This window comes from Megascapheus bottae, chromosome 3, assembly GCF_031878675.1.
Source record: "Megascapheus bottae isolate mThoBot1 chromosome 3, mThoBot2.hap1, whole genome shotgun sequence".
Classification (NCBI taxonomy): Eukaryota; Metazoa; Chordata; class Mammalia; order Rodentia; family Geomyidae; genus Megascapheus; species Megascapheus bottae.
In genome coordinates, this window is record NC_143511.1 from 63,242,756 (window position 1) to 63,270,350 (window position 27,595).

Below are 27,595 nucleotides of genomic sequence, written 5' to 3' on the forward strand. Positions count from 1 at the left end.
GGAGGGAACACAGCCTTAGAACACTAAGGTTTCCTGTCCATGAGATCTGATTACCTAGGAACTCAGCCTCCCATCAGCCTGGCTGAGAAGTCACTTTTTTTTTTTTTCCCAGTTCTGGGCTTGAGCTCAGGGCCTGAGGACTGTCGCATTGTCCTTGGGCTTTCTCAAGGTTAGAGCTCTACCACTTGAGCCTCAGCACCAGTTCCGGCTGTTTTTTTTTCTTCTATGTATGTGGTACTGAGGAATCGAACCTGGGTCTTTGTGCATGACCACTAGGTCAAACTCCCGGTCCCCTGAGAAGTCACTTCTATATTCCATCTGGACCTCAGGCCCTCCCTAGGTCACAGGGGCTGGGGGTCTACCCTGAGTCCTGTGCCTGGGTCTCTGGCCCCTGCCAGACTGCTTCATTGCTGGCTACCTGCCTCTATCTCCTGCTTTGTGCTTCCCCAGAACTGGGGATCAGATACACCATAGCCTCTGCAGTGGAGTGGGCCTTAAACTCGACGGTGTGTCATATACATGTTGGGCCAGTTAAGACATGGCATGGGGTCCCACCCTGGAGTTCTCAGTGTATTGTGGTGAATGGATGCAGAGGACTTGACTCTCTAGTAAGGTTCCAACTGCTGCTGTTGCTGCTAGTGATCCAGTCTGCTCTCTGAGACCCACTAGCACCACAATTCAGCAGATGGGCTGTGGGATTTGAATCCAGGCTGTCAGAGCCCAGACAATACTTGTAAGTTTGTGAGCAAATCCTCTACACCTCCATCTCCTCATGATAGCTCATTGCAGCATTTTCCTTACTGGGCTCTTGTGAGTACTGAATGACCCAACTCAGATGGCTCCCATCCATCATCCAGGAAATGTATGGCTTTGCAGTGGCTGCTGTAACAAAACAACGTACACTAAGTGGCTTAAAGCAGTAGTACTTTATTCTTGGGTGAGAGGTTGGAAACCAAGGTGTTACAGGGCCCATACCTCCTCTTGGACTTGAAGGGAGACACCACCCCTTGCCTCTCCTCACATCCAGTAGCTACATCCCTTCAATCTGTGCCTGTGGTCACGTGCCTTCTCCTCTCTTCTGTCAAACTCCAGTGCATGGCTTATGAGGAGAATCTGTTTAAAACCTCCTATTTCTATCCACAGAGACTTTCCAAATAAGGAAATATTTAGAGCCCCTGGCAATTAGGATGTGGGCATTTCTTTCTGGGGTCGCCATTGAGCTTACTCTAGGGCTGTTGGGCTGTTACTGTTGTTGAGTTGTGCTGTCCAGGTGCCAGGCCCATGGCTTCTTGCTTGAGAGGAGTGGAAGTGGGGTGGGGAATGCTGATTCCCAGGCTTGCACTGTTGTTTAGTCTTGCGTTACTGGAGGCAGTCCATTTCCAATCTGAGTAGCATTTCAACATATGACAAGTCATAAGAACATCCCTTTTAGCCCAAGTTCAAGTCTCAGGCTGCCTGTCTTAAACTGCCATCTAGGGAGGAAATTTTGTCACTCACTTTGTAGGTTAAAAAAAAAACAGACTCAGAGGGAAAAAGGTGGATCAGAACCACCTTTTGTGGTAGTTCTAGACAGTACTTTCAGGGAGAAAAAAAAAAGAAAGAAAGCTAAAGTAACCCACAACAATGGTAACAGCCTCTGCTGTGGTTTAGTAGAGGTTGCCATCGCCAGACCCTCTAAGTGCCTTACCACAGATCAATCTCAAAATTCTGCCCAGAAGCAGGTGGTGTTATTCCTCTGTTACAGATACAGAAACAGAAGTTCACGGAAGCCTGGTGTCTTGTCAATGGTGCACAGCTTTTAAAGTTAGAAACAGGGTTTGGATCCAGAGCTGGCTGAGTCTTTCTCTCTAATCCCAAGAAGCTCAAAGACCTATCTCCAAGTTCTGGAAAACAGACAAACAAAAACAAAAAAACCCCAATGTTTAGTCAGCTAAGATAAATGGCCACTCACTGACCCCAGAACTTGAGTCTTCTGTCCTCTCAGATGTCATCAGAAGAAGCAGCCCAGGAAAGAGCGGCTGCCTCTTGCGACAGGTGGAGCTCCACTCTTCCCTGGGAGCAGGTGCTCAGTGTCAATTCGAGGAGAGATGAATGATGGGATGCATAGTCAAAGCCATGGAATAGGCAGGCCAAAGGGCCTGGAGGCCAGTTCCCTCAAGGCATGCCTCCTGGAGGTGAGCAGCCTCAGCTAGAGAGGAAGACTCACAGCGTCACACTGGACACATGGTTGTTTAATATTGCCAGTTCTAGGATCTGAAAGCAGGATGCTATTGGGACAATTATTTAACTCCTCTGTGCCTCCATTTCTTCCTATCATACAAGGGAACTTGCCCAGGACACAGTACAGGCTTGAAACATGTGACTGGCTGTATTGTGTTCTCATTTTCACCAGTCATGAAAGAGGCATTTACTGTGCCAGGCTCAGGGCAAGTGCCAGGTGTCTGCTGTTCATATTTATTTCTATGTTCTGGCTGGCATCGTGTTCTGAGAGAGCAGGCTAGTAGGCTCCATCTTGGTGAACACACAGCTCTAGGTAGCTGTATTGTGTGAGCATGTAGGTTTGTTTGTATGAGTGACTAAAGGGGTATGAATCTGCAAATGAGAATATTTGAATGTGAATGTAAAAATGTATGTGTGTTTGTGGTATGAGGTTGGTCTGAACATTTGAGAGTCCAGCGTGCATTTAGGAGGAGGAGCCTGTGTGATTGTATGTCTATGAAGATGTACACATGTGTAAATCTGTGGATCACACATTTGTCTCCTCACTGCTCCTCCTAGCCTTCCCTGTGCCCTCCTTTCCCATCCCTGACCTGGCTCGTGGAAACCCTGGGTCCCAATATCTACCCTATGTGGAGTCTCTGTGTCCCTCAGATGTTGAACCTGGAGGTCTTGACAGGCCTCTGCCTGCTCCCTTCCTGTCAGCCTCTTGGCTCCCACAGGTACTTTTACCACCTTTTCCATTTTCCGCATGGGTTTCTGGCAGAGCCTGGAGCTAAACCCTCCAGACTTGCCTGGCAGGCTGGGCCAGGCTGTGAAGTGACTCACTGTAACTGATGTCATCCTCAGACTTCTAGGCCCTTCTCCCTCTCAAAGAGTCTTTGTTCCTGAAATGGAAAAGGCAAGGCTGACCCCATGAGGGTGTTGATACCAATCTCCTCGTCCTTGCCCGTGGCCGCTCACACCTGCCCTCACCTGCTGGCCTTCCCTGTGCTGCCCCATCCCTGTGCTGAAGGCATCCACAGGGCCTGGAGCAGTGGGGCGAAGGGATGGCTTAATGACTTGATGGCAGCAAGGCACCAAGGCAGCAAGACACTTCCTGACACTTAGTTACAGCTTTTGTACTGAGTCTGATCTCTGCCAGAACTAAGGGGCGTGTGTGTGTGTGTGTGTGTGTGTGTGTGTGTGTGTGTGTGTGTGTGAGTGTGTGAAGGGTGCTAGCAGATAGTCTCGGGTCACAGAAAGAGAGGGTTACACTCCATTCTCTCCAGGCTGAGCTCTATGGTTTACTGCCCTCTGCCCTGATTGATTCCATTATATGACTTGTTTAATGGCTCCCAGATGGTGGGTGTTTGTGAGGCTGAACTGGGAGGCTGTGTACTGTGAGACAGTAGTTCCTCCCCTCCCCCTGCTCCCCACCAGCTCCCAGCCAAATTTGGTAGGTCTCCCACTGTACCAAGTGCTAGCTTGTGCCAGACCCTGCCTGCACCACGCTCCTCAGGATGGCCCTGTGAGCTGGAGTCTCTGGTTGTCCCATGGCCCAGTCTCCAACTCAGAGAGGTAAAGCAGCCAGTCAGGAGCAGACTGAAGACTCAGTCAACATCAGTTTGATGCACCGAACATAGGCAGACAACCCTTAGCTATGGTTGTCAACTGGAAAAAGGGTGTCAGATCCACTCAGGTCACATGCTAGAAGATTCTGCTTCCATGGCCAGGCAGGAGGCACAAGTGTGATGTGTGGCTAGAGCAGAACCCTTTCCATCAAACCATCCTGCCTTCTCCTATGTGGATCCTGGTTCCAGTCCCACATTTCCCTCCAGGCCTTGGAATTCTAATCTCGCATGTCTAGGCCTCCCTTGTCTAACCTGGGACATGGGGCTAAGGGGATCATCTACCTCATAAAGTCAGGTGGGCCTAACTTTGAGAAGTACCCAAGGTGGTGTGTCTTATTGTTTGATACATGCACAGGTCACCTTTGCCAAGGCCCTGTGCTGGGCACTGAGAGATGAACTGGCATACTCCATTCCCAAGGAGCCCTTTTGGTATCTAAAGAGAGGATCTGGCAAGAGTCTAGGTAGAAGGATGGGGCAACTGACCAGGGCAAGCCATGAGAAAGTAGACCAGTGCCAGTACCTGGGTTGGAGTCCTAACTGAGTTGCCTCCCCTTTTGGAGACTTGATTGTCTCCCTGTCTTATTTCCATTCTGTTAGAAGAACAGATGAGAGGATGCTTATGTGCTTTAGAAACTAGACATGCTGCTGGGCAGGTTGGGACTTTATTCAATGCAATCCAGTGCTGCCTTCCTTCTAATCACAGGTTCCTTAGCTTAGAGAGGGAAAAAAAAAGGGAGAGAGATAGACACATACACGCATAGAGAGAGAGAGAGAGAGAGAGAGAGAGAGAGAGAGAGAGAGAGAGAGAGAGAGAGAGAGAGAGAGAGAGAAAGAGAGAGAGAGAGAGAGAGAGAAAGTAAAAGTGGGAGAAGAGAAAGTGAGCTTGAGGAGTGCTTACACAGTAACTTCATTGAGCAGGAAAATTCCTTTGCTATATATGAAAACCGGAAAAGAGAAGGAGGCGTTCTAAGTTTACATGTAGAAAAATGCTCTTCTGTAATTCAGAAAAATGGGGTCTTTGATTGTTGCTCAGCCAGGTCTCCTTTCTAAGTTGGTTCAGGATTTTTCCTTGGCAGGGAAACAGTTCTTCTTCTAAGAAATGCTTTGGGTGTAGGTTTTTCTAAGAACCTCTTGGTCTTTGCTGGGTGCAGATGGAGGCTGGGTGACAAGAAGTGGGCTGTGTTCATGGCTTCATGAAGGGAGTCAGGTAAGGCCCCAGGCCCTGGAACCCGCAGTCTGGCTGAGGCTGTTTCCTCATGTGCAGAGCAGTGACATTTCCCTGTGTGAGGTTTTCAATGACCCTGGTGTGCTGTCCAGAGACCAGGAAGTCTGTGGGGAGGGCTGGGCTTGTCCTGGTCCCTGTCGAATTCATTTCTTCCAGACCTGAAGTCTGTAGCCTAAAGGAACTGGCAGTCAAGGGTGGCTAGAAAACCTGGGCACAGATGTAGAAGATGAGGAATTGGATGCCCACAGATCTACCGAAGGCCTTGGGTTCACATGTGGTTCTTGATTCTAGTTTTGTAGATGTTGAACCTGATAAGCCCTGGAGAGGCAAGGGGATAGCTGAGATCTTATGCTGAGATGGTGGCAGAGTCTGCTTCACAGACTAGGCCCTCAACACCATCTTGTAGGATATCCGACAAGTCACAGTGCACATGTGGCAGCCAACTTGTGCGATCTTAGAGAGCACAGAGTTAAAGGGAGATATGGTCCCATTCAACATGGGCAAGAACTCCCAAAGATTGGAGCTATCCTGCCATGATCGAGGTTGTTAGGTGAGTGGGTGTGAGCTCTCTGGCTGAGGAGAAGTATGAGCAGAAATGAACGTCCTTCTGTGGTGTACACTGGACACACTCCAGCAAGAAGGGGGATATACTAGGAAATCTGATATTGGCCCACATGAGTCCTCGGGGCACCTCTGGGAAGGGGTATCCAGAAGAGAAGCAAAGAACAAGTCAGAGAAGGTTTAGGAAGTTCCTGGGTGTAGGGAGGGGCAAGGAGGAAGCACACTAGGGTTCTCTGGGGCTCCCCCAGATTGTCTCTGGGAAGCTGAGAAGGGTTTCTAATGAGTACCTAACTTCCTAGGGGCTGAGTGCAGGGAATTCCAGGCCAGGAAGGCCGGGTGGGGTTCTGAGAAGAATCGTCCCTATCTTCTTCTCTACGTCCTTAGCTTGTGGTTCCAGCCCCAAGCTATGGCCACCATGGGCTTCTCTGGGTCCTGGGTGCTGGGCCCAGTCTGGAGCAGATTGAAGGGTGTTGTTGGTCTTTCTCAGCATGGGTAGGCATAGGAGAGGCATAGAGAGGGCCACCTTTGACCTCCCAGGCCATCGTAGCAGATAGGAGCCAGGTATCTGGGTTTTAGGCCTGGCCTAGCCATGGCTCACACTGCATGACCTCAGATTTGTTCTCTTGGGTCCTTCAGATCTCTGTCCAAGGCTCTCTTGTTGGGGTCCTGGTCCCTCTCCACCCTCAGGCACTACCCAGGGCCCCTTAGCTCTGGTGGGAAGGAGGTACAGGTCCCATGAGGCCTCTATGGGGCTGTTCCTGGTGCACCCAATGGTGGCAGGTCCACTATAATTTTCCCATCTTCTCAGCTATCCTGGAATTTCTCCATAACCAGCATTGACCTCGAGCCAGAGGCAGTCTCCTTAGCCTCTTGGGGCCTTAAATACTGACCAGTACCAGATTTTGGCACTGGGCCTAGAAGATCATCTGTGTGCTAGAGCTTTGCAAAGCCAGATTCCATTCCCTGGGGGAGCAAGGCTCCCAAGCCAAATCTAGTTCACAGGGTTACTTTAGGATCTCACAGTCTATTGTCCCAAAGGGGAAACCAAGGCCCAGTGGGGAAAGGAGAAGCACCAGACACCCTTGAGGAGGAGGAGGAGGAGAGAGGAGGAGGAGGATTAAGGAGGGTTTCCATCCTTCACTTTCTCTGGCCACATCCTTGTTGCCACCTTTGGAAGGAAAACCCTGAACCCTGCCCTGTTTGTTTCTTCAGTGCTGGCATTCTGTCCTGCTTTCCATGGAAGCTGGCTGTGGACCCTTGGGAGAAAAGTGGCATCCTGCTGTGACAGCTCAGCTTTTCCTCTGCCTGCTTCATCTCCAAATTGTCTGATGTCTCTCCTCCCTGGGCTCTGGGGAGGAGCTACCTTGAAATCTTGCCTTGGAGTCAGAACCAAAGAAGGCGGTCCAGAGCAATGTGGCTGAGATGTCTCCATCTGCCCCTCCTTCCTGCCACGTTGCTGAGGGCCTGAGAAGGGAGGATGCCCTGTTTATAGGGAGGAAGACTGTAAAGACAGATCTGGGAGAAAATAGAGAGATAGAAGGTCCCCCATGAAGTGAACACAAAGGCATGGTGAGGGACTGAGGAGATGGAGCAGAGATTACTAAATGGAGTTTTGACTTGATACTGAAGGCACTAGGGGGCTACAGAAGGCTTTGGAATTTATGAAAAACACGAATGGATGGCTTCTAACAGTTACATAGACAGTGAGCTGTTATTTCTTCTTCTTCTTCTTCTTCTTCTTCTTCTTCTTCTTCTTCTTCTCCTTCTTCTCCTTCTCCTTCTCCTTCTCTTCCTTCTCCTTCTCCTCCTTCTCCTTCTCCTTCTTCTTCTCCTCCTTCTCCTTCTCCTCTTCCTCCTCCTTTTCCTTTTCCTCCTCTTCCTCCTCCTCCTCTTCCTCCACTTCCTCCTCCTCTTTCTTCTCCTTCTCCTCTCCTCCTTTCTCTTTTCTTATTTCTTCTTTCTTCCAGTCCTGGGACTTGAACACAGGGCCTGGGTGCTATCCCTGAGCTTGCTTTGCTCCAGACTAGTGTTCCACCACTTGAGCCACAGCTCTACTCCAGCTGTTTAGTAGTTAATTGGAAATAAGAGTCTGATGGACTTCCTGCTTGGGCTGATTTTGGACTGTGATCTTCAGATCTCAGCATCTCTAGTAGCTAGGATACAGGTGTGAGCACTGGTACTCAGCCACTGTAAGCTTCTTAATGACACACCTACTTCTGTAGGTAGGTTCAGTTCCATACATTCAGCATGAACCCATGGCTCAGTGCGAGCGAGGGCTTTAGGCATGATGGAAAAGCTGAAAAAAAATCCCCATTAGAAATGAAACATTAATGAAGTGAAAGAAAAGAAAAAAGACTAAGGTAAGATCTCCCCAGGAGGCATCTGAAGGCTTGGTGTTCCCCCGAGCCAGGACTGGAACTTGAGAGTTCCTGCCTTCTCCTACCTGCTCCCACCTGCTCCCACCATCCTTCCTGTCTTCCTGAACCTGTCAGTGTCTGAAGGGTTCCCAGGGAGATAGAAAGGGGTTCCAGGGGATGACCAAGCGTGCAAAGAAGAGGCTCAGTGTGAGCTCTGGCCCTGTACCTCACCAGGCCTCAGAATCTAGTTCAGCTGGCAAACAGGACCTGAGTGCCTACTGAGGACTGAGGCCAGGGTGTTGGGATGACAAGGAGGACAGGAGCCAGCATCAACTCTCACAAAACTCCCAAGGATGGTGAACTTGCTGCCTGTGTGAACTGAAGCTGTACAGGCTACACACAGTCAGAGCCAAGGGCAAAAGGGAAGGGGTCTAGGCTGGTAAATAAAGTAGTCTGGGAAAACTTCATGGAAAAGGAGATAAGTGGTTCCTCAAGAGGAAGGGTCAGCACACACAGCTGCCGAGGTATGATCAGACTCATCTAGGATACTTGGACTTTTCCAGTATGACAATTTGTAGTGAAATAGCTAGATTAAAAAGAAAATGGATGTAGCAGATTAGACTCATTACGCAACCTGTCTGCAAAGCATTTTAGATGTGTTTTATTCAATACATACAGCTGGCCTCTTAGAAATAGTATACTTGAAGGAGTGTGGACCCCTCTGAGATCCTGAGATGGAGAGTTCTATGACAGCCCCTGTAAGCACTGACCCCAGCCTCTGACTTTCCTTTTTGCCCCAACACAGAGCCATCCCAGGACACAGTTCATAGACCCAGTTTCTGGGCCTGTTTCTCTTGGCTCCTGAGTTCTTCCCTCCCTGGTGGCTGTCTGAGCAGGTGGTCCTTCTGCCAGAGGCCAGGGGAAAATGAGCCAGCAGGCCCTGAGCATGGGTCACTTCAGGCCAGGGTCGCTCCCCACCACACCATGCTATGGAACAATGCATGTGGAGGGAGGGGTGTTGGTGAGCCCAGGGCCGCCTGACTGGGACTTCCTCTGTATTTGTGGCCTGGTTCCCCCTGTGACTGAGCCAGTGGAAACAAGGCTGGTGGCCCTGTGCCTGCACACTTGTCCTCTCTTGTGCGTTTGAGGCCTGAGCAACAGGGTGGGGCTGGTTAGAAAGATCCTGAGGACTTTGGTCTTTGCTAAGTTTCTACCTTTCAATTCAATCACAAACCAATCACTAAAGTTTGCCAGGCACCTGCATTCCCACCACACCTGCTTAGAGGCTGTGCACTGGTAAAGGCCCAGAACACAGCTCTGACCAGAACCAAGGGAGGCCCCACTGCAGCCTGCCTCTCTTGTCGACCATGTATTAATGCCTGGAAGGACCAGGCGGTCATGGATGTGGGAAGATGCTAGGTCTGGGCACGTGATTCTGTCTATCCTGGCTCAGCCGCTCCATTTGCTGCTTCCTGGTTAGGTCTTCTTGTTTTAGATTTCTCCTGATCAGGGTTTTCTTGTCTGTGAGTGAGGCCATCTCAGCCCATATGACCTCAGAATCCTCCCCCTCCTTCCCGCCCCCGGGATATCACTTAGAAACATTAGAAGGAGACTCCAGCCCATTTGCTGCAGAATTACTAGTTACTCCTGGGAATTTGGTTTGGCCACTAAATAACTCCTGAGCAATTGCTGAGATCCAAGGCTTGAGTGCTGGAGAGAGAGGGAGAATGGGACCAAGGGCGGGACCCAGTTCTGACCCTCAAGGAGCTTCCAGGATGATGGGGCCTGACACTCTTGTGCAATGAACAAAGCTGTGAATGCTACACAGAGTCAGAGCCAAGAGCAGGAACTCTTCTAAACCTGCAACATCCTGTCAAAAAAGGGCTTCTCCTCTCCCCTCTGAAGGAGAGGAAATTTGGAGAAAAAGCTGTTTACTGATAGAGGCAGAAGGAGAAAACAGAATGAGCCTGGCTTGAGTTTGCTTTTATCTTTAGAGAGTGAAAAGAAATCTCAGTGGGATGGGGTTTCCCCCCTTCTTTCTGTGTACAGATGTAATATTTCTGAGTAAAGAAAAAGCAAGAACAGTTTTTTGGTTCCTAAAAGTGGATATAGGAGTTGTAAACTATGTAAATGTCCTTCTTTTATATGCAGTATATATGGTAGAATATTGGAAAATCATGAAAGGGTCTCATGAGAAGAAAGTCTCCTACCTAATTTCCACCTCCATTTATGCAGAGTTGGGTTTTATTTATTTATTTTTTTGTCGTCATTTATGAGGGGCTTGAATTTAGAGCCTGGGCTCTGTCCCTGAGCTCTTCACCTCAAGGTTAGCACGATACCACTTTGAACCACAGCTCCGCTTCCAGTTTTTCTGGTGGTTAATTGGAGATAAGAGTCTTATTGAATTTCCTGCCCAGGCTGGCTTCAAATCACATTCCTTAGATCTCAGCCTTCTGAGTAGCTAGGATTCTAGGTGAGAACTACCACATACCCGGCTTGCAGACGTTCTTGGGCTCTGGTTTCCTTTGTATCTTCCTAGAGATATTCTAATAGTTTAATTGATGCACAGTCTGTGAGACTCTTATCTCCAGTTGACCACAAAAAGCCAGAAGTGGAGGTGTGGTTCAAGAGGCAGAGCACTAGCTTTGGGCACGAAAGCTCAGGGACAGTGCCCAGGCCCTGAGTTCAAGCCCCATTTCACATTTCATATGAGGGAGAGTCAAGAAGTTTGAGACGAGGTTGCTTTCAAGCGTGGGGGAATGTGTATCTGAGGCATGATCCTTCTCTCTTCCTGCAGAGCTGCCCTTCCGGGGCCACCTGGACCTCACAGAGCTCATTGGCGTCCCCCTACCCTCCTCTGTGTCCTTTGTCACCGGCTATGGTGGTTTCCCGGCCTATAGCTTTGGGCCTGGTGCCAATGTGGGCCGCCCAGCCAGGACCCTCGTCCCACCCACCTTCTTCAGGGACTTCGCCATCAGCGCGGCGGTGAAGCCCAGCAGTACCCAAGGCGGCGTGCTCTTTGCCATCACTGATGCCTTCCAGAAGGTCATCTACCTGGGCCTGCGGCTCTCAGGCGTGGAGGACGGCCGCCAGCGCATCATCCTGTACTACACGGAGCCTGGCTCCCACGTGTCTCGTGAGGCTGCTGCTTTCTCCGTGCCCGTGATGACCAGCAAGTGGAACCGCTTCTCCCTGATTGTCCAGGAGGAGGAAGTGACCCTCCTCGTGGACTGTGATGAGCACAGCCATGTGCTTTTCCCGCGGCCCTCCCAGCCTCTGACTTTCGAGCCCAGTGCAGGGGTCTTCGTGGGCAATGCAGGTGCCACGGGATTGGAGAGATTCACTGTGAGTTCAAATCCCTTCTCCATAGCTCAGGAAACTGTTTTGATTATTATTTATTTTATTTTTTTTTGTACTAGGATTTGAATGCAGGATACTGTACTTGCTAAGCAGGTGCTTTATGGCTAAGTGATGTTTCTGGTCCTTTCTTGCACTGGGTGTCTTCCTTCCTACCTGGGCGTGTGCCTAGACCATGATCTTATTCACTTTCCAGTATAGGTCGTGTAATGAGAGATAGAGTCCTGCTCAGGCTGGCCTTGAACTATGGTCTTCCAATTCTTGGCCTCCCAAGTAGCTGAGCCACTAGCACCAGCCTTATTTTATTCTTGTGTCCTCAACAAGAAATGCCTGCTATAGTAGGAAGAACATCAGACCTGGAACCCAATGTCCTAGTTATAATGATTAAGTTCACTTTCTTCCTTAGAACAGAAATGAATCCTCTGGTTTTTGTATAATATATATGTGTGTGTATATATATATATCCCCATAAATCTATCCATTATTTTAAAGAAATACAGCTTATTACTCTTTTTGTGTGTATTTAACGGCCTGGGTACTGGCCCTGGACTTTTGTGCTCAAGGCTAATGCTCTGTCACTTGAGCCATAGCTCTACTTCCGGCTTTTTGGTAGTTTATTAGAGATAAGTGTCTCACAAGCTTTCCTGCCCAGGCTGGCTTCAAACCACGAGCCATGATCCTCAGATCTCAGCCTCCTGAGTTGCTAGGATTACAGGTGTGAGTCGCCAGCTACCAGGTCATGTCTCATTTTTTGGTGGTTAATTGGAGCTAAGGGTGTCATGGACTTTCCTACCAGGGCTGGCTTCAAACCAGGGTTTTCCAGTCTCAGCTCCTGAGTAGCTAGGATTATAAGCATAAGCCACCAAATTCTGACCAGTTTGTTACTCTTCAACGATTTTATTTTTTAATATGAATGGCGATTTAAGTTATCTCCATTTAAGTATAATTTGCATAAAGTTAGACTAATCCATAATCCTGGAGTGAGAAGTAACTTTTTGGGGCAATGGGCCTTGAAACAAAAACAAACCTTAAAAAAATGAGAAAGTTGACTCCATGATCAGAATGGGTTTTTATAGAAATGCTCCAGTCTAAGGAAAACCACTAAGCATGGCAGGACTTCGCGTCCTTGATGATGTCCACATGACTGTGGGCCTGAGTTCAACTTATTTGTTGAGCACTGCCAAACCTGGAGAATGTTGAGGGGTTACAGGGGGGAATACAGTCGGTTGTATATGTGTATGTGTATGTGTGTGGATGGCAGTGGGAAGCTTTGCACTATGAGGAAAGACACTTTGTGGGAGGGGGTCACATGCACTTTAGGCCTGTGCTGACACAAGAGGGCCTTGGGTATGGCAGGAGGCAATTATGGTAGTCCATACTCAGAGCACAGTGCTCAGCAAAGATTTTTGTGGCTGCAGTTTCTATTTTACCAGACCAAGGTGTGTGCTCCTAGTTGCAGGGTCCAGAGGTGATTTGTCTTTGTGCTTTTCCTAGGGCTCCATACAACAGCTCATCATCTACGCAGACCCCAGGACACCCGAGGAGCTGTGTGAAGCCCAGGAGTCATCGGTAAGCTTCCTACCCCATAGTAGCCCTATCAACGCCCCAGTGATCAGCCAGGAAAGGCTAGGTACCCCTTAAGTCTTCATCTTCAACATCCCGGAGTCTCCAAAATCTCTCATCTTGCCCAATGCTGCTTCAAGCTCTATTTTGGGGCTTTTGGCTTTATGTTACCTTTTAAAGAGCCTCCTGCTGCCATCTTTGGTGTGGGGGTTGTGTCTTATAAGGTGTCAGGCTCTCTTGGGTCTGTGGCAGTCAATGGCCTGGTTTCCAACTTTGCTGCCAAGAAGGGTGCCAGGATTCTAAAATCAGAGTTAAAAATGCTAAGATATTATGAGTGTCAATTCCTATAAAAACGAGCCTAAATTTAGGTAGGTTTTATGCCTGCCAAGTGACTCAGTTCCTCTGTGAGGGGGGTCATGTGGGCAGGGAGAAAAAAATGACACTATCGTCTCCTCTGCCCTCTTCCTTCCTTGGGGTTCACTGAGGGCTGGTGACAGCCTTGGGGCGAGTCTGGAGTGAGAGGGATACACTGGGACTTGATTCTTCCTCAGCAGCTCATACAAACTGGAACTGGCAGACACAATGCAGTAACAGAGATTAATGTCAGAATGCAAGATGTGTGTGTGGGAGAATCAGAGCCAGCTCAGCAGGTCTGGGGGGTGGGGCAGGAAGAAGGGACAGCGGGAAGCCAGTCAGGGAGGGTGCTGTCTGCAGAGCCTTACTGGCAGACAGAGGGCACAGTGCCAAAGTCCACTGCAAGCACGGGGCGGAGTTTCCGGAGGATTTCTGTTGCTCCTTCTCTCTCAGTGATGTCAACCCTTAAGCAAATTGTAAGTCGATCTTGTTAATTAGGTGTAAAACAAATAAAACAACTGGAAAGCCCCTCACAGGTCGGATATGGGGATTTGACTCAGCCTATGACATTCATAAGGAGCGAGCAGGAGGGAGCTATGGGTGTCACGCATTCATTTCTGCCCAACATTAGTATGTGAGAAGAACATCACTGAAGTCTCAGAGCAAAGGATAGATTAGAACAAGGTGAGTTCCAGCACTCATCTTGGAAGCTGCCCTGGAGGCTAATGGTGGTGAACAAGAATCCAGTTTGGGGGCAGTGGTTCTGAAGGATGGGCTTTCAATGACAGCCTTGCACAGGTAGAGTCAAGGAAACCTGGGCAAAATGGAAGGTGATATTGCAGGAGCTGTAATTGATTACAACGGGGAAGGAAAGAAATAAAACAGCCAATAACATGTTTTGAACTTGTCTCCTTAGTGCTGATGTCTCTCATCCAGACATCCACATGCACTTTTATATGTGCAAATGCACGTACATGTATTCATGCATGTTTGGACTCATACACACATGAACACATGTATGAGTGCCCATACCAATGCATTACACATTATGTCCTGCTTGTACACATGATAGTGCCTATACATGTTTGCACATGTACAATGTAAATGCATTACCCATATGTGATGTGCATCCATGTGTGTATACAATGTCTGTGCATGCCCTCACACATACATATGCCCACATGGACATGCACGTGGGCATATGTGCACCTGTGCACTCAATATGTTTGCACATGTTTCAGGCACACCTTTAGACACACATACGCTTGCATGCAGGCACTCAGGCACACGGGCATGCGTGTGGTTCCTCCATCGGAAGCCATGTGTGCTGTGCTTCTGTGTAATCAGCTCACCTGCCCGGTGTGGGCATGGCTTGTCTCACTACAGGCATCAGGAGAGGCCAGTGGGTTTCAGGAGACCGACACCATGGCTGAGATCTTAGAGGCCATCACCTACACTCAAGCCCCCGTGAGTATGGAGTTGCTGCCTTGCAAATGGGGAAGCTTTTCAGGGCTGTGTCCAGGACCGAGGCTGGGTGTGTCCATTTTCAGATCTGTGATCTTCTCTGGGGCTGGCCAGGAGGGTCCCCCAGATGAGCTGACACACCTGTTCTCAGGGCCACCCTGTGTGGATGGCCATGGAAGCTGTCCAAAGGCAGAGGTGTGCTCTGCTGCTTCCCAGCTCTGTGGCCTTCTGCTGCTCTTCTGCAGAATGGTGTGGTAATAACAGGCCCCTCAAGTTGTCCTGAGAGTTTGAAGAGGCAGCACGGGGTTGAGGGAAGGGGCATAAATGACACCTATTATTACATTAGCTGTGAGTCCTCCCTGGCCCTATGGGGAAAGCACCTTCTTCCTGCTACCAGGCTTCCTTCTCCCTTGGGAATGTGCCCTGTAGTGAGGAACAGGAAGTGGCTCCAAAAGCTGTGAGTCTGGCTGTGGGGACAGCAAGGAGCCCATACTGAATGCGAACTTGTCTCTGATGGGAGGCAGCAGGGAGATGGACGTAAGGAGGCAATAAGTTATAGACCTCGAGCAAGAGGAACGTGGGGAGGGGAGCACTGTCTGCTAGTGCTCGAAGGACTTCAAGATCACCTCCCTCCCTATATAGAAGGATACAGAAACATGCCTTGCTAGGATGGGAAGGCTGAGGCCCAGAGAGGGGAAGAGACTGGCCCAGGACTCCTGGGGGAGCTGGGCTGGAGCTCAGGGCTTCTGCTGCTCCTTATGGGCCAGAGTGGGGTCTCCTTGAGATTTTGAGCCTGATGTTACTCCCCAGTATACCAGTCTGTAGTTGAGAGGGAGGCCAAGGACTCAGGCTGGCCTGAGAGAGGCATAAGAAAGGGTTTGAAAGTGTAAGATAGCCACAGAGGTGGGAGTAGAGCATTGTAGAGATGTGGCCAGGTGACGCTGCCAGAGTCATGTGGTCACGGTCAGGACTCAAGCCCAGCTGGGCTGGCTTCCCAGCCTGGGTGTTCTCCAGGAACCAGGGTGCTGCAGATGCTGAGGCAGACCTGAGACCACATTGTTCCAGAGGGCTGTGGCGATCTGGAGAAGTGAGGATGGAAAGGTGGCTAGTGAATGGCTGCCTATTCCCCAACTGGACATTTCTAGGTGGTTTTCAAGGAATTTATACAGATGAGAGGGTCACCAAGTATGGGTCCCAATTCTGCCGCTTGCCAGCTGTTGGTCTTCAACAAGGGACCATCTGTCCACATTGTGGCCTGCTCTTTTTCCTTTCTGTGACATGTGCCAAGGGTTAATAAACTGACTCTGAGATAGTTTGTGGCATGTGGCAGCCCTGGTGGGTGCTTGTGCTGTTTACGACTGAGCAGTCACCTGAAGATGAGGAGAGGAGAGGTGTGAGTGTAGTGCTGATATTTTATTCTTCATTTTGTTTCTGGTACTGGATGTTAGGGCTTGAACTTAGGGCTTAGGCACTGTTTCTGAACTTCTTTTCCTAAAGGCTACTAGTATTCTACTGGCCCTTTTTTTTTTTTTTTTTGGTCCATCATTGGGCTTGAACTCTGGGCCTGGGCCCTGCTAGCTCTATCACTTGAGCCACAGCGCCACTTCTAGCTTTCTGGTCATTAATTGGAGATAAGAATCTCACATTCTTTCATACCTGAGCTGGTTTTGAACCATGATCCTTCAATCTTTAGCCTCTTGAATGGCTAGGATTATTGGTGTGAGCCACCAGCGCCTGGCTCTGGCTTTTTGTTTGTTTGTTTCCTGGTAGTTTTATTGGAGGTAAGAGTCTCATAGATTTTCCTGCCCTGGCTGGCTTCGAACCATGATCCTTAGATCTCAGCCTACCTAGAATTACAGGTGTGAGCCACCAGTGCCCGACTGATATCTTATTCTTTTTTTTTTTTTTTTGGCACCCTCTTCTGCAACCTGCTTCTTGGTTGTCTAGTGGCTGGACAAGTGGTTGTGTCAAACCCTGCAACTACCCTCTGTCACTGAGAGGGGTCACTGACTCCTGCAGGCTGAGGTTACTGGCCTGGAAGTCCTGGAGCTGCTGTCCTGATCTTCCTATCTGCCCTGATCTTTCGTGTCCCTTCTGCCTGAGCCCCTCCTCTGCTGAGATGTGGTTCCTACACTGCCAAATGCTAGGCTTGAAAGATGTCCTGGAATCTGTTTTACAAAGAGCAGCGAGACCCTAACCAGGCCTCACAGCCTGAAGGTGGCAGAGCCAAATCTTGGGCTCCAGAACCAGCATGCTCTCTGGCACACTATCCTGAACTGAGGATTTCTGCTTTATCACCTCCTGGAAGAATTCTGTGGTTCTTTTAAGCAAGGGTTTTCAGTAGCCATCCTTTTAGGACAGGGCACATCCCTCTGGGTGTCAGTCCCTTCCCTTCTCTGTCTGGCTTCTTTCTTGGACTAAATCTCACTTCCTCATGCTCAGCCTTTCCCAGCCTGCCAACTTAGTTAGCATTAACATCCCTTGGTTCTCAGCTCTGTTTGGAGATCCAAATTGCTTATGCCTAAGGGTAAAGGGGAAGAAGGGAAGTCTTTCTTATGCTTGTGCCAGTACTGGACCTTGAACTCTGTCACTTAACTTTCTTGTTCAAGGCTGGTGCTCTACCACTTGAGCTACAGCTTGATTATTGGCTTATTGCTGATTAATCAGAGATTGGTGATTAATCACCTTCCTTGCCTAGGCTGGCTTCAAACTTTGATCCTCAGATCTCTGCCTCCTGAGTAGCTAAGATTACAGCTGTAAGTCTCCAGTGCCTCGCCAGGGAGTCTTACAATTTATTTTGGTTATTATAAAGGTGATGTACAGAGGAATTGGGAGGCTTTAAGAAAGATGTCTGGATTACTTACCCAGTCATCCAGTAGGTTTGGAGTGAGTACCACAAATTTGTATTGACAAAGAGTTTGTCAGCATTCAAAGGACCTCATCATTTTCTGAGCACAAGGAGACAGGGGTAGGGGTTGAGTGGAAGGCTTGTGAGGCAAAAAGAAACGAATCTGCTGTGTTCACTGCTAAGATTCCGGGGTTGGCAGGTGAGCGTCAGTTCTGTATCCTCACACTGAAAGTTATTTCCTTCATGTCAGAGCCTAGTGTGAACCTCTGCCCATCAGCTGACTATTATTAGGAGCCTCAGTATTTGAACCTAAGGGTTCAGTTCTTACAGTCAGACCTCACTTGAAGCCCTGCTGTCTGTCTGTCTGTCTGTCTGTCTGTCTGTCTATATATCCAGCAGCAAAGTTGTGCTAGGCAGGTTGTTTCTCTTCACTGAATCTCAGCAACTTCCTCTGAGGAGAAGTAATTACTGTCTGTCAGTAATAAGTTTTCAAAGGTGAAGACCACATAGGAATGTCCATCTTTCTTTGTTTATAATACCACAGCCACTGAGGGGCTCAGTGTGCTGAGCTTATTTAGGACTTTGTGACTAAATTATCTTCTTTCATTTTCTTCCTTTTTTTCCCCCTGTGAAGTAAATCATTTGACTGGGGGGGGGGTCTCATTTCTCTCTCTTTAGCCTAAAGAAGCAAATGTTGAACCCTTAAACATACCTCCAACTTCCTCTCCCTCTGAGGACACGGAGCTTTCTGGTGAACCTGTGCCAGAAGGGACGCCGGACACCAACTTGAGCCTCATCAATGCACACGGCATCCCTGAGCAAGGCAAGTGGTGTTTTCATAGTAACTACTGAGTGTCTAACTGGGCCAGGTCATCGGGTGATGAAGCTTCATGTCTTACTTTGCCTTTATCCTCTAAGAAAAAAGTGTGTGTGTGTGTGTGTGTATACATGCACTATGTGCACTTGTGCTAGCTAGTTCTAGATCTTGAATTCAGGGCCTGAACACTGTCCCTGAACTTTGTTTTGCGGGGGAGGGGAGAGTCTGTTGTAGGACTTGAACCCAGGGCCTGAATGGTGTCCCTGAATTCTTCAGCTCAAGGCTACTGCCCTACCCCTTGAGTCACAGCGTCACTTCCAGTTTTCTGGTGGTTCATTGTAAATAAGAGTCTCATGGACTTTAGTTCCCAGGCTGGCTTTGAACTGCAATGCTCAGATCTCAGCCTCCTGAGTAGCTAGGATTACAGATGTGTGCCACTGCACCTGGCACCCTGAACTTCTTTTGTTAAAGGCTAGTGCTCTACCACTTGAGCCACAGCATTACTTCCAGCTATTTATTTATTTATTTTAGTAATTCAGGGGGAATAAGAGTCTCACAGACTTTCCTGCTTGGGTGGGCTTCAAACTACAGTCTCCAGATCTCAGCCTCCTGAGAAGCAATGATTATAGGCATGAGCCACTAGCACCTGGTCAAGAAAGAAGTTATAAGGATCCTTGCCTAACAGGATGAACCAAATCACAGAGAAGAAAGTAACTTGGCTGAGACTACATAGTCTATAACTGGCATTGGATCTCACAGACCTGAGTTTTTAACGTTCAGATCCCACTTCTTCCGGAGTTTTACAAAGAAGCTTGTAATAATCATTGTGGCTAACTGAATACAATCTCAACAACAACCGTCCTAGTTATCTGCCACTATTTTCTAGGCAGAAAACTGAGGCTTTGGAAAGGATAAATGACATACCCACAGCATGCTGTCCGGAGGTCTGGTATGACACCAGAATCCCTCACTCAGCCTGATTCTTAGGGGATCAAGTCAGCTTGCTGATGGCCAGAAAGTGACAGGGACCGCCCTAGTCACTTAGCAGGTCAGCAGCAACTCTAGGAGGAGAGCAGGTCCCCTGGCTTCTCACCTAAGGCTCTGATTCCTGCCTGCTGGCTGCTGCCTATACAGAGAACTATTAGCAAAAGCCAGGTGGTCCTGGCCGTGGTTTATGAATAGCTGACACTATTCTCTTAGGTGGACTTGGGATCTTGAAATAAAAGACAAAGAGTGACAGAACTTTAGGGCTAGGGTGAGGGTTGCACTAGTGCGAGGGGAAAAAATCTGAATGAGAGCTGGGACTCAGGCCCTAGCACAGCTCCTCTGTGCTTGGGGTCAACCTTCTTCTCTATCCAGTAGACAGATGGCCAGAGGAAAACCCTGGAGCTAGCTAAAACCTTCCTTTAATTCATGTTGTGCCAACAATCCACATGGTGGGAAGAAAAGAGCCTGCACACCTCTTGTCCTAGCTAGGGAAAGCCCTTAATACTTATTTTTCCCAGATAGCATCTACTAGGGGAACAGGATTCAGAGCTGGGACCTGCAGCTGTATTCTCAGCACCCCCTGGTGGTCACAGCTTGAAAAACATGAGCAAGCACTGGTAGCCTTGTCCATAGGGTGTGCAGGAGTGTAGTGTGGGGGCTGGGGGTGGGACCATATTCTTCTGCAGATGGAAGTAAGAAGATAATAAGGATAATAGTAATGTGATGTGTTAAAGTGCTGATCAGGGCAGGACCCCTACTATGGGATGCTAGTGAAGACGCTGAGGAAAACGTGGCATCAGATCCTGACCATGTCCACCAGCAGCCCCACGGTGGGTCAGGTCCTCGAAGGGAGGATGAGTTATCCTCCTGCAGGGGAGTCTGTGGACACATTTGACTGGGGACCCAACGACAATGGCTAATGTCCTTCCTCCTTCCTTGCTGCAGGACTCCATTTTCTTAATTGCAAAAGGAACGAGTGCATGTGGTAGCAATTTGATCAATTTGCAGTTGTAGGAACAACAACAAGATAATTTTCTCTTCTTCCACTTCTATCATCTGGAAGAAACCAGTACTAACCCATGTGGTTTGGCCAAGTGGATGTACAAATCTATAGTCGCACAGACATACAGATGTATCATACATGTTAACAATTGCTATGTGTGAATGCACAGTTATCGAGTAAGTGTACATAACCATGATAACACATAGGTATTCATGTGTACTTTTTGATTTTACAAATACAGAGCCACAAAGACAAAAAATGTCTATTCATTGCTTACTGGGATAGGGATTTCACCTATAGTTTGCTTGCAGAAACAAGTCCTCCTGATTAGTAATCCTCAAAACAATCCCAGCAGTTAAAAAGTGCCGTAGTATCCCATTTGTAAAGGCAGATCATTAGGCTCAGGCTAAACAACTTGCCTATGGCATGGTTACTTTTCCAGGCGGTGGAAAGCAGGGTTCTAGGCAGGGAATAGAGGGAGACTTCACTCTTCTCCAAGGCTGTGAACTGTTACTAATTTCCAAACACTCTCTTTCTCTAGGGTCGGGGGAAATCCTGAATGACACCCTCGAGAGGGATCACCCTGTGGATGGTGACGCCATTGCTGACGTGGGCTCAGGAAGTGGGGCTTTCCTTGATGGCATAGGGGAGCAGGTGAGTGGATGACAGACTTCACTTAGTGAGGCAGCGTGGCCTTGGTTGCTTATTTCCAACTTGATAGTAACTTTCTTTTTAATTTATTTTTATTGTCTGGGTACTGTATAGAGGGTTTACAGTTACATTTGCCAGGTAGTAGGTGCATTACTTCTCACATAGTAATACCCCTTCTCATGTTTTTGTCCCCATTTTCCTCTCTCACCCCTTCCCCTTATCTTGTTTTCCCCCTTCCCTTTCCTATTTCAAATAAACAAATAAGGGTATATACAATATACCAGGTAACAAAGTCAGATACAATAACAATATGAGATTGACCAAAGGGCAAAAAGAGAGAAGAGAAATAACATAGTACATTAAGAACAACAATCATGGGGCCGGGAGTTTGGCCTAGTGGTTAAAGTGTTTGCCTAGCATGCATGAAGACCCGGGTTCGATTCCTCGGTACCACATACATAGAAAAAAGCCGGAAGTGGTGCTGAGGCTCAAGTGGTAGAGTTCTAGCCTTGAGAAAGTCCAAGGACAGTGCTCAGGCCCTGAGCTCAAGCCCAGGACTGGCAAAAAAAAAAAAAACCCAACAATCATGCAAGATAAAGCTCTTGCTTCCTGGAGATCCTTTCATTTAGTCTCATCCTAGATGACCTTAGGTTCCTAGATTTTGAGCTATTGTAATCCTCTGCTAGGAGAGCTCTAGAGGTGCACTAATTATTACAAATGAGGGAAACCATGGAGTTGTTGGTAACTCTCACTGGGCGCCACACACAACCTGAGGTGTTAGCTGAATCACACCAATACTGACTCTGTCTTGGTGGTAGACCACAGGCCCCCCAGCCCATGGGGCCCTCTTCAAGACCGAGCCTTTAACTGCACGTGTGTCTGTGCTGTTACATAGAGCCTCATCGTTCAAGGCCAGCCTGGTGTAAAAGTTTATGAGACTCCATCTCAGCTAGTGGCTGGCATTGGTAGCATAGATGCCTATTATCTCAGTTATGGGGGAAACACTATGGCTGGATGCAGTGGTGTGCATCTGTCATGCCCTGTGACATGGCGAAGCACAAGGAGGGTCATAGACCAGGCTTGCTGAATAGAAAACAAAACCCTACGTTAGAAAGAACCCATATAAATAAGTGAAAGGAGACATAGCTCAAGTGGTAGAGTGCTGGCTTGGAAAGCATGAGGTCTTGAGTTCAAACCCCAGTACTGGCCAAACAAGGTTTTTTTTTTTTTTTTGTGTGTGTGTGTGTGTGTGTGTGTGTGTGTGTGTGTGTGTGTGTGTATGTGTGTGTGTGTCTAACATATGCAGGCAGCTGCAGATTCTCTGGGTGGGCCTTTGGGCTAAGTTCACTTCAAGATGGATTTAGCCAGTCCCCCTTGGAGGGGTTAGACGTTGTGGATTCCCAGTTAAACAACTTTCGAGGGCTCTCTTCCCACTCTTCTCTCTCTTCTTCGACCTGGATGGCCCAGCTTCTGTCTTTGTTCTTCCTGTGAGGAGAATCATAGGGCAGTCCTTGTATCTTGAATCCTGAGGAATTCATAGCAGTTCACAGATGGTGTGTAGTGCTGGGTAGGGAGTTGGAAAGGCATAACACACTGGAGATTTTCTGCAGAGGAGTTCTTCTCTCAGCGCTCCAGCCACAGTGAATCCTGTAGGGTTTCTATAATGCCCAGGAGTGGACTACAGCCAGTGCCCTGTCTCTTCCTGGCTCTTAAGCAGCTAGCCATGTCCTTTATCACGTGGAAGTTAGCAGTGTCTGGGAAATTCTACTTGCCCCTTGGGGGCATGTGTAAGTGAGAGTCTTATTTAATATCCCAAGGTAGCATCTTTGAATCCTCCTCCTCCTCATCTCAACCTCCCAAATAGCTAGGATCATAGGTGTGACCGCTAGTACCTGACTTAGGAACTACTTTTAAAAATTGAATAATTAAATTAAAAACTGGAAGATAGGGATAAACATGGTTTAGTGATACCAGTTGCCAGTTTTCTCTGTAACCTTTGGAGAATCTGCCTGTGCATTCCCAAGGGGAAACTGAGTCACAAAGGAAGGAAAAAGCAAACATGTTGGAGCTAGCAGAGGCTGAAGAAGACAAGTGTTGTCTTCATATCTTTAAAGCATTAGGAGGGCAAAGACATTGTCCGCATGTGTGGCGAGGTGTGGAGGAGAGGGTGCAGGCCACTCCTCTGTCCAGACAGAATGTGAGGAGCTAGAATGGGCTGGCTGGGGGTGGGGTGGAAGCAGTGACCAGAATCAGACATGGCCCACAGGCTCCTGTGCTGCCACCTCTCCCAATCCTGGATTCTGTGACCAGAGACTAATGTGGGCCTGGGGTGACATCATGAACATGATGTACTTGCGGTTAAGGAGCTGTGGACATGCAGGGTGCGGGGACTTCCAGTGCTCCATCCTCTCCAGTGGCAGACAAAGGGCCGAGGGCTGAGTGACTGAGTCTCTTGTGATGTCCTCCTTTCCAGGAGTCAACAGCCACCACAGAAAGGGAAGCTACCGTGCCCGTCACCCATGCTCAGGCAACTGGGACTCCTACCCTGGCCATGTCTACCCAGAACTTGGGAGAAGTGGCTAGTCCAGTAAGTCACTCAAGGCATGCTCTGCTTCACCTGTCCCAGGGCTGGATCACCTCCGATGGAAGTGGACTCTGGCCTTCCTCATCTTCTACAGCACTTCAGGGATGAGTGGATGGGCACTGAGCAACTGGCTGAGGCATAGATTGCTTGTTCTGCAGACATTGGCCGCACGCTGCATTTGCAGTGTGATGGATTGCCTCAGTTCCAGAAGATATGAACTGCTGTTAGAGGGGCAACAGGAGATGCCACTTCCGATGATTAGGAGCACTGTGCTCCCGTGGCTTACACCTGTAATCCCAGAGACTCAAGAGGCTGAGATCTGAGGTTACAGTTTGAAGCTAGCCCAGGCAGGATAGTCTATGGGACTCTTATCTCCATTTCACTAACAAAATGTTGGAAGTGGAGCTGTGTCTTAGGAGCAAAATAATTTAAGGGACAGCAAGCATTCAGGCCTGAGTTCAAGCCCCAGTATGGGCACTAAAGGTGGGGCAAGAACCCCAGCCTTGGGGTTCTTGGGATCGAGTACCTAGGCAGGTGGAAGTGGGTGGTATTCCATGAAGGGTGCCAACGGGAGCAACTCAAAAGGAATGAAGATGTGCACTACTCCACCGGGTCAGCTGTGAGCCTGGGGTTGGGGAGCTGGGGCAGAAGAGACTTCGGAGACTATTAGTGCCCTACTGAGAGGGTCAAGAGGAGTCAGCAAAGGGGAAGGACCACGGAAGGACAGGAAATAAAAAGATTGTACTCGGACTGAAATTCTTGAAAGATCCCCTTGACTTCTGAGGGAGAGGAACGGGGGAGTCAGCCAGATGCAGGGGGAGGATTGGATGCTGTATTGGGGTGGGGTGAGCTGTGAGTATCAAGGGATCTGGGGTGAGGTTGATGATACCAAATCCTGCACCCAGTCCTGGTGACTGAGAAGTGTACATTGACTGTCAGTGTGACTGGCTGACATCAGTGAGAGCAGTTTGGGGATGTTGACCAGCTGACAGCCAGGTGACACCAGGTTAGAGAGAGCAGGAGAAAGCTCTGGAGTCTGGGCATGGTGGATGGGGTGGGGTGGGGAGAGGCTTCACACTGAGGAGTGGTGTACTGAGGTTGGAGGTTGGAAGGGACAGCGGAGGGTGGCAGGAAGCAGCTGGTGAGGATTTGCAAGGGCTCGGGTTCTGCACTGATGCTGCACAGAGGGCCAATCTGGGGTGTGCATGGAGGGTACAAGAGGGATGGGGTACAGTACAAGAGGGCCTGGCTGGTCTGGTACCCTCTTGCCTCAGCCCAGTGGCTCTGAGCCACAGGTCTGCTGATGTAGACTGTGGGGGTGTCTTTCTCTTCAGGATCCAGAGAATGAAGAAGGCTCAGCAACAACAGCAGCAGGCGGGGTGGAGGCACCCATCAGCACTGAGGGGGGAGCAGGGGCCGGCAGCATGCCTACAGGAGCACTGGCTCTGGCCGAGACCACCCTGAGCCTGGAGGAAGGGACCACTGTGGTAAGAAGCAGGATGTGCCGGGAGCAGCCTTTTCAGAATGTGAGGCACGCACTCAGCAAGCCAGAGGAGCCTGCTTTTCTGGAGAGGGGCAACTCTGACACATGCTAGCCAGGGGCGAGTGGGTGGCTCTCACCCTGCAGGCAAGGTGAGAGGGATAGGGACCGGATGTGGTTGGCCAGAAGCCAGGTGATGGGTGGAGTCCTGTGAGTGAGAAGAGATGGTGGAGTCTTAATGAGCTGTTAGGGAGGAGTGGGGCTTAGCAGATAGAGCATGAACCCAAGCCTTCTCAGCTTTGAGGCTGGATATAAGCACCTTGGAAGTGCTGGGACACTCACTCCCTATATGTCCTTATCATAGATATTCATTTAGTACATTCAATGAGGTCACACCCCTGCCTGATCCCACCTCAAATGAATAGGACAGCTCCAGCTGCTGATGCAGAATTTCTTTTCCTCTTCCTTATGTCCTACATCTCATTAGGTAGCAAGTCCTGTTGGTATTTTTTTGAATATTTTTATTATCTTTAAGTAGCTGTGCAAAGGAGATGCCATTCAACAAAGCCATTTATGAAAAGTGTCTTGATGTCCCCTTTAATTTCTTTTTCCTTCCTTCCTTCCTTCCTTCCTTCCTTCCTTCCTTCCTTCCTTCCTTCCTTCCTTCCCTCCTTCTCTCTTTTCCTCCCTCCCTCCCTCTTTTCTTCTTGCTTTCTTGCTTTTTATTTTTCTTTGCCAGTCCTGGGGCTTGAACCCAGGGCTTGATCATTGTTCTTGGACTTTTCCTCAAGGCTAGTTTCTACCACTTGAGCCATAGCACCATTTCCAATTTTTGTATGTCTGTGAATCTCACAGTCTTTTGTGCCCAGGCCGGCTTTGAACCGTGATCCTCAAATCTCAGCCTCCCGAGTAGCTAGGATTACAGGTATGATCTGTCTCACCTGGCTATACGATGCATCTTGATCCCTTCAACATCTTCCCTCCCCTTCAACCCATCCCTTTCCTAATTTTTCTTAGTACTTGTGAGGAATATACAGAGCATTCTTGACTGTTTTCTCCCTGCTTCTCCCCTTTATTTATCTACCCTGCCCCCCTTGGCCTGACCCCCTACCTCCATAGTATTGGTAGAAAAAGCCTGTCTGGGCGTCAGCCCTCTGCTTGGGAGTGTCTCATCAGGCCTGCAGACCCAGCCTCCCCGAGGACTCAGGCAGGGTCTCGCTCTGGCAGGGTCTGGCCAGCCTTGCTCTCCCCAGCCTTCTACTCTGACTTTTCTGTCCTTGAGAAGGCCTCTTCCCGTCTTGTCTGAGGTCTAGCCATGGACAGCCTCTTTGCAGAGAGCCTTTCCTACTCCCTTCCCCTCCATTCTTTCCCAGCTTTCTGAGTGAGCTCAAGTGCTACTTCCTCAGGAAGGCGTCGTCTTGGGTGTGAAGGCGCCATATCCTTGTCCTTGGAAGGCCTTGTCATTGTCACGGATCATGACGTCGGTCACTCGTTGATGTCTGATCATGAACTTGGTCAGTGTTTGGCTCCCTAGCAGTGAGGGTGGGCCTTTCAGACTCCTGTTCTGACAAGTGGCTGACACGACATGTGTGGCGGGATGGGTTTGTGGAGCGTGGCCCAGCCCTCCAGCTCCACAGCTCTGCCTTCCAGCTCATCCACACACATCCCACGGGTTGGGGTCGCACTGACAGGCAGTGTCCCAGCATCTATGCAGGGATAGGACAGGATGCTGGGCGGACACTCACTATCCATTGCCACTGGTCACCTGGCAAGTTACATGAATTATTTAAGAGAACTAAGTAGTCTTTGGGAGTTTCCCTATTTGGTTTGTTTTTACTTTAAATATTTTTTATTGTGATCATAAAGGGGATGTTCAGGGGGTTACACTTAATCCAGCTCTTCCCTCCGGTCTCCACCTACAAGTTGTATAGTTCATTTTCAACATAGTATCTAGTGAGGACCAGTGCTTCACTTGTTCATCATTTGTCCCTCCATTTCTGTGCTTCCCCTTGTCCTCCCAAAGACAGAGAAAGTCACAAACAAGATAAAAAGAAAATGAAACAAAACAGCAACATAGAAAAAATACTCTTGCTTCCATTTCCTGGGGTTCATTTCTACAAATATTATTTTATTCTTAATTTTTTTTTGCCAGTCCTGGGGCTTAAACTCAGGATCTGAGCACTGCCCTTGGGCTTTCCTCAAGGCTAGAGCTCTACCACTTGAGCCACAGCACTGCTTCTGGCTTTTTCTATGCATGTTGTACTGAGGAATCAAACCCAGGTCTTCATGCATGCCAGGCAAGCATTCTATCACTAGGCCAAACTCCCAGCCCCTATAACTATTATTTCATATAATCAGATGCACATAGGCAGTAGGTCTTGTGTTCCTCTCCTAAGAGTGTATTTTACCTTTGTAAAGATAGAATCTTAGCCTGGTGCTGGTGGCTCACACCTGTAATCCTAGCTACTTAGGAGGCTGAGATCTCAGGATCATGGTTCAAAGCCAGTCCCTGCA

General features: G+C 48.8%; 1 protein-coding gene across 1 annotated transcript in view; it reads left to right on the forward strand.

The window, feature by feature from the left end:
• The window catches only part of Col15a1 (collagen type XV alpha 1 chain), an 89,030-nt gene that overhangs the window by 18,512 nt on the left and 42,923 nt on the right, over nucleotides 1-27,595 (forward strand). The window contains exons 3-9 of the mRNA XM_090330314.1: nucleotides 10,771-11,318; nucleotides 12,825-12,899; nucleotides 14,634-14,714; nucleotides 18,238-18,382; nucleotides 20,908-21,020; nucleotides 23,491-23,604; nucleotides 24,936-25,088. Of these exons, the coding sequence (XP_090186440.1) occupies nucleotides 10,771-11,318; nucleotides 12,825-12,899; nucleotides 14,634-14,714; nucleotides 18,238-18,382; nucleotides 20,908-21,020; nucleotides 23,491-23,604; nucleotides 24,936-25,088 (1,229 nt within the window). The remainder of the gene's footprint in view (nucleotides 1-10,770; nucleotides 11,319-12,824; nucleotides 12,900-14,633; nucleotides 14,715-18,237; nucleotides 18,383-20,907; nucleotides 21,021-23,490; nucleotides 23,605-24,935; nucleotides 25,089-27,595) is intronic.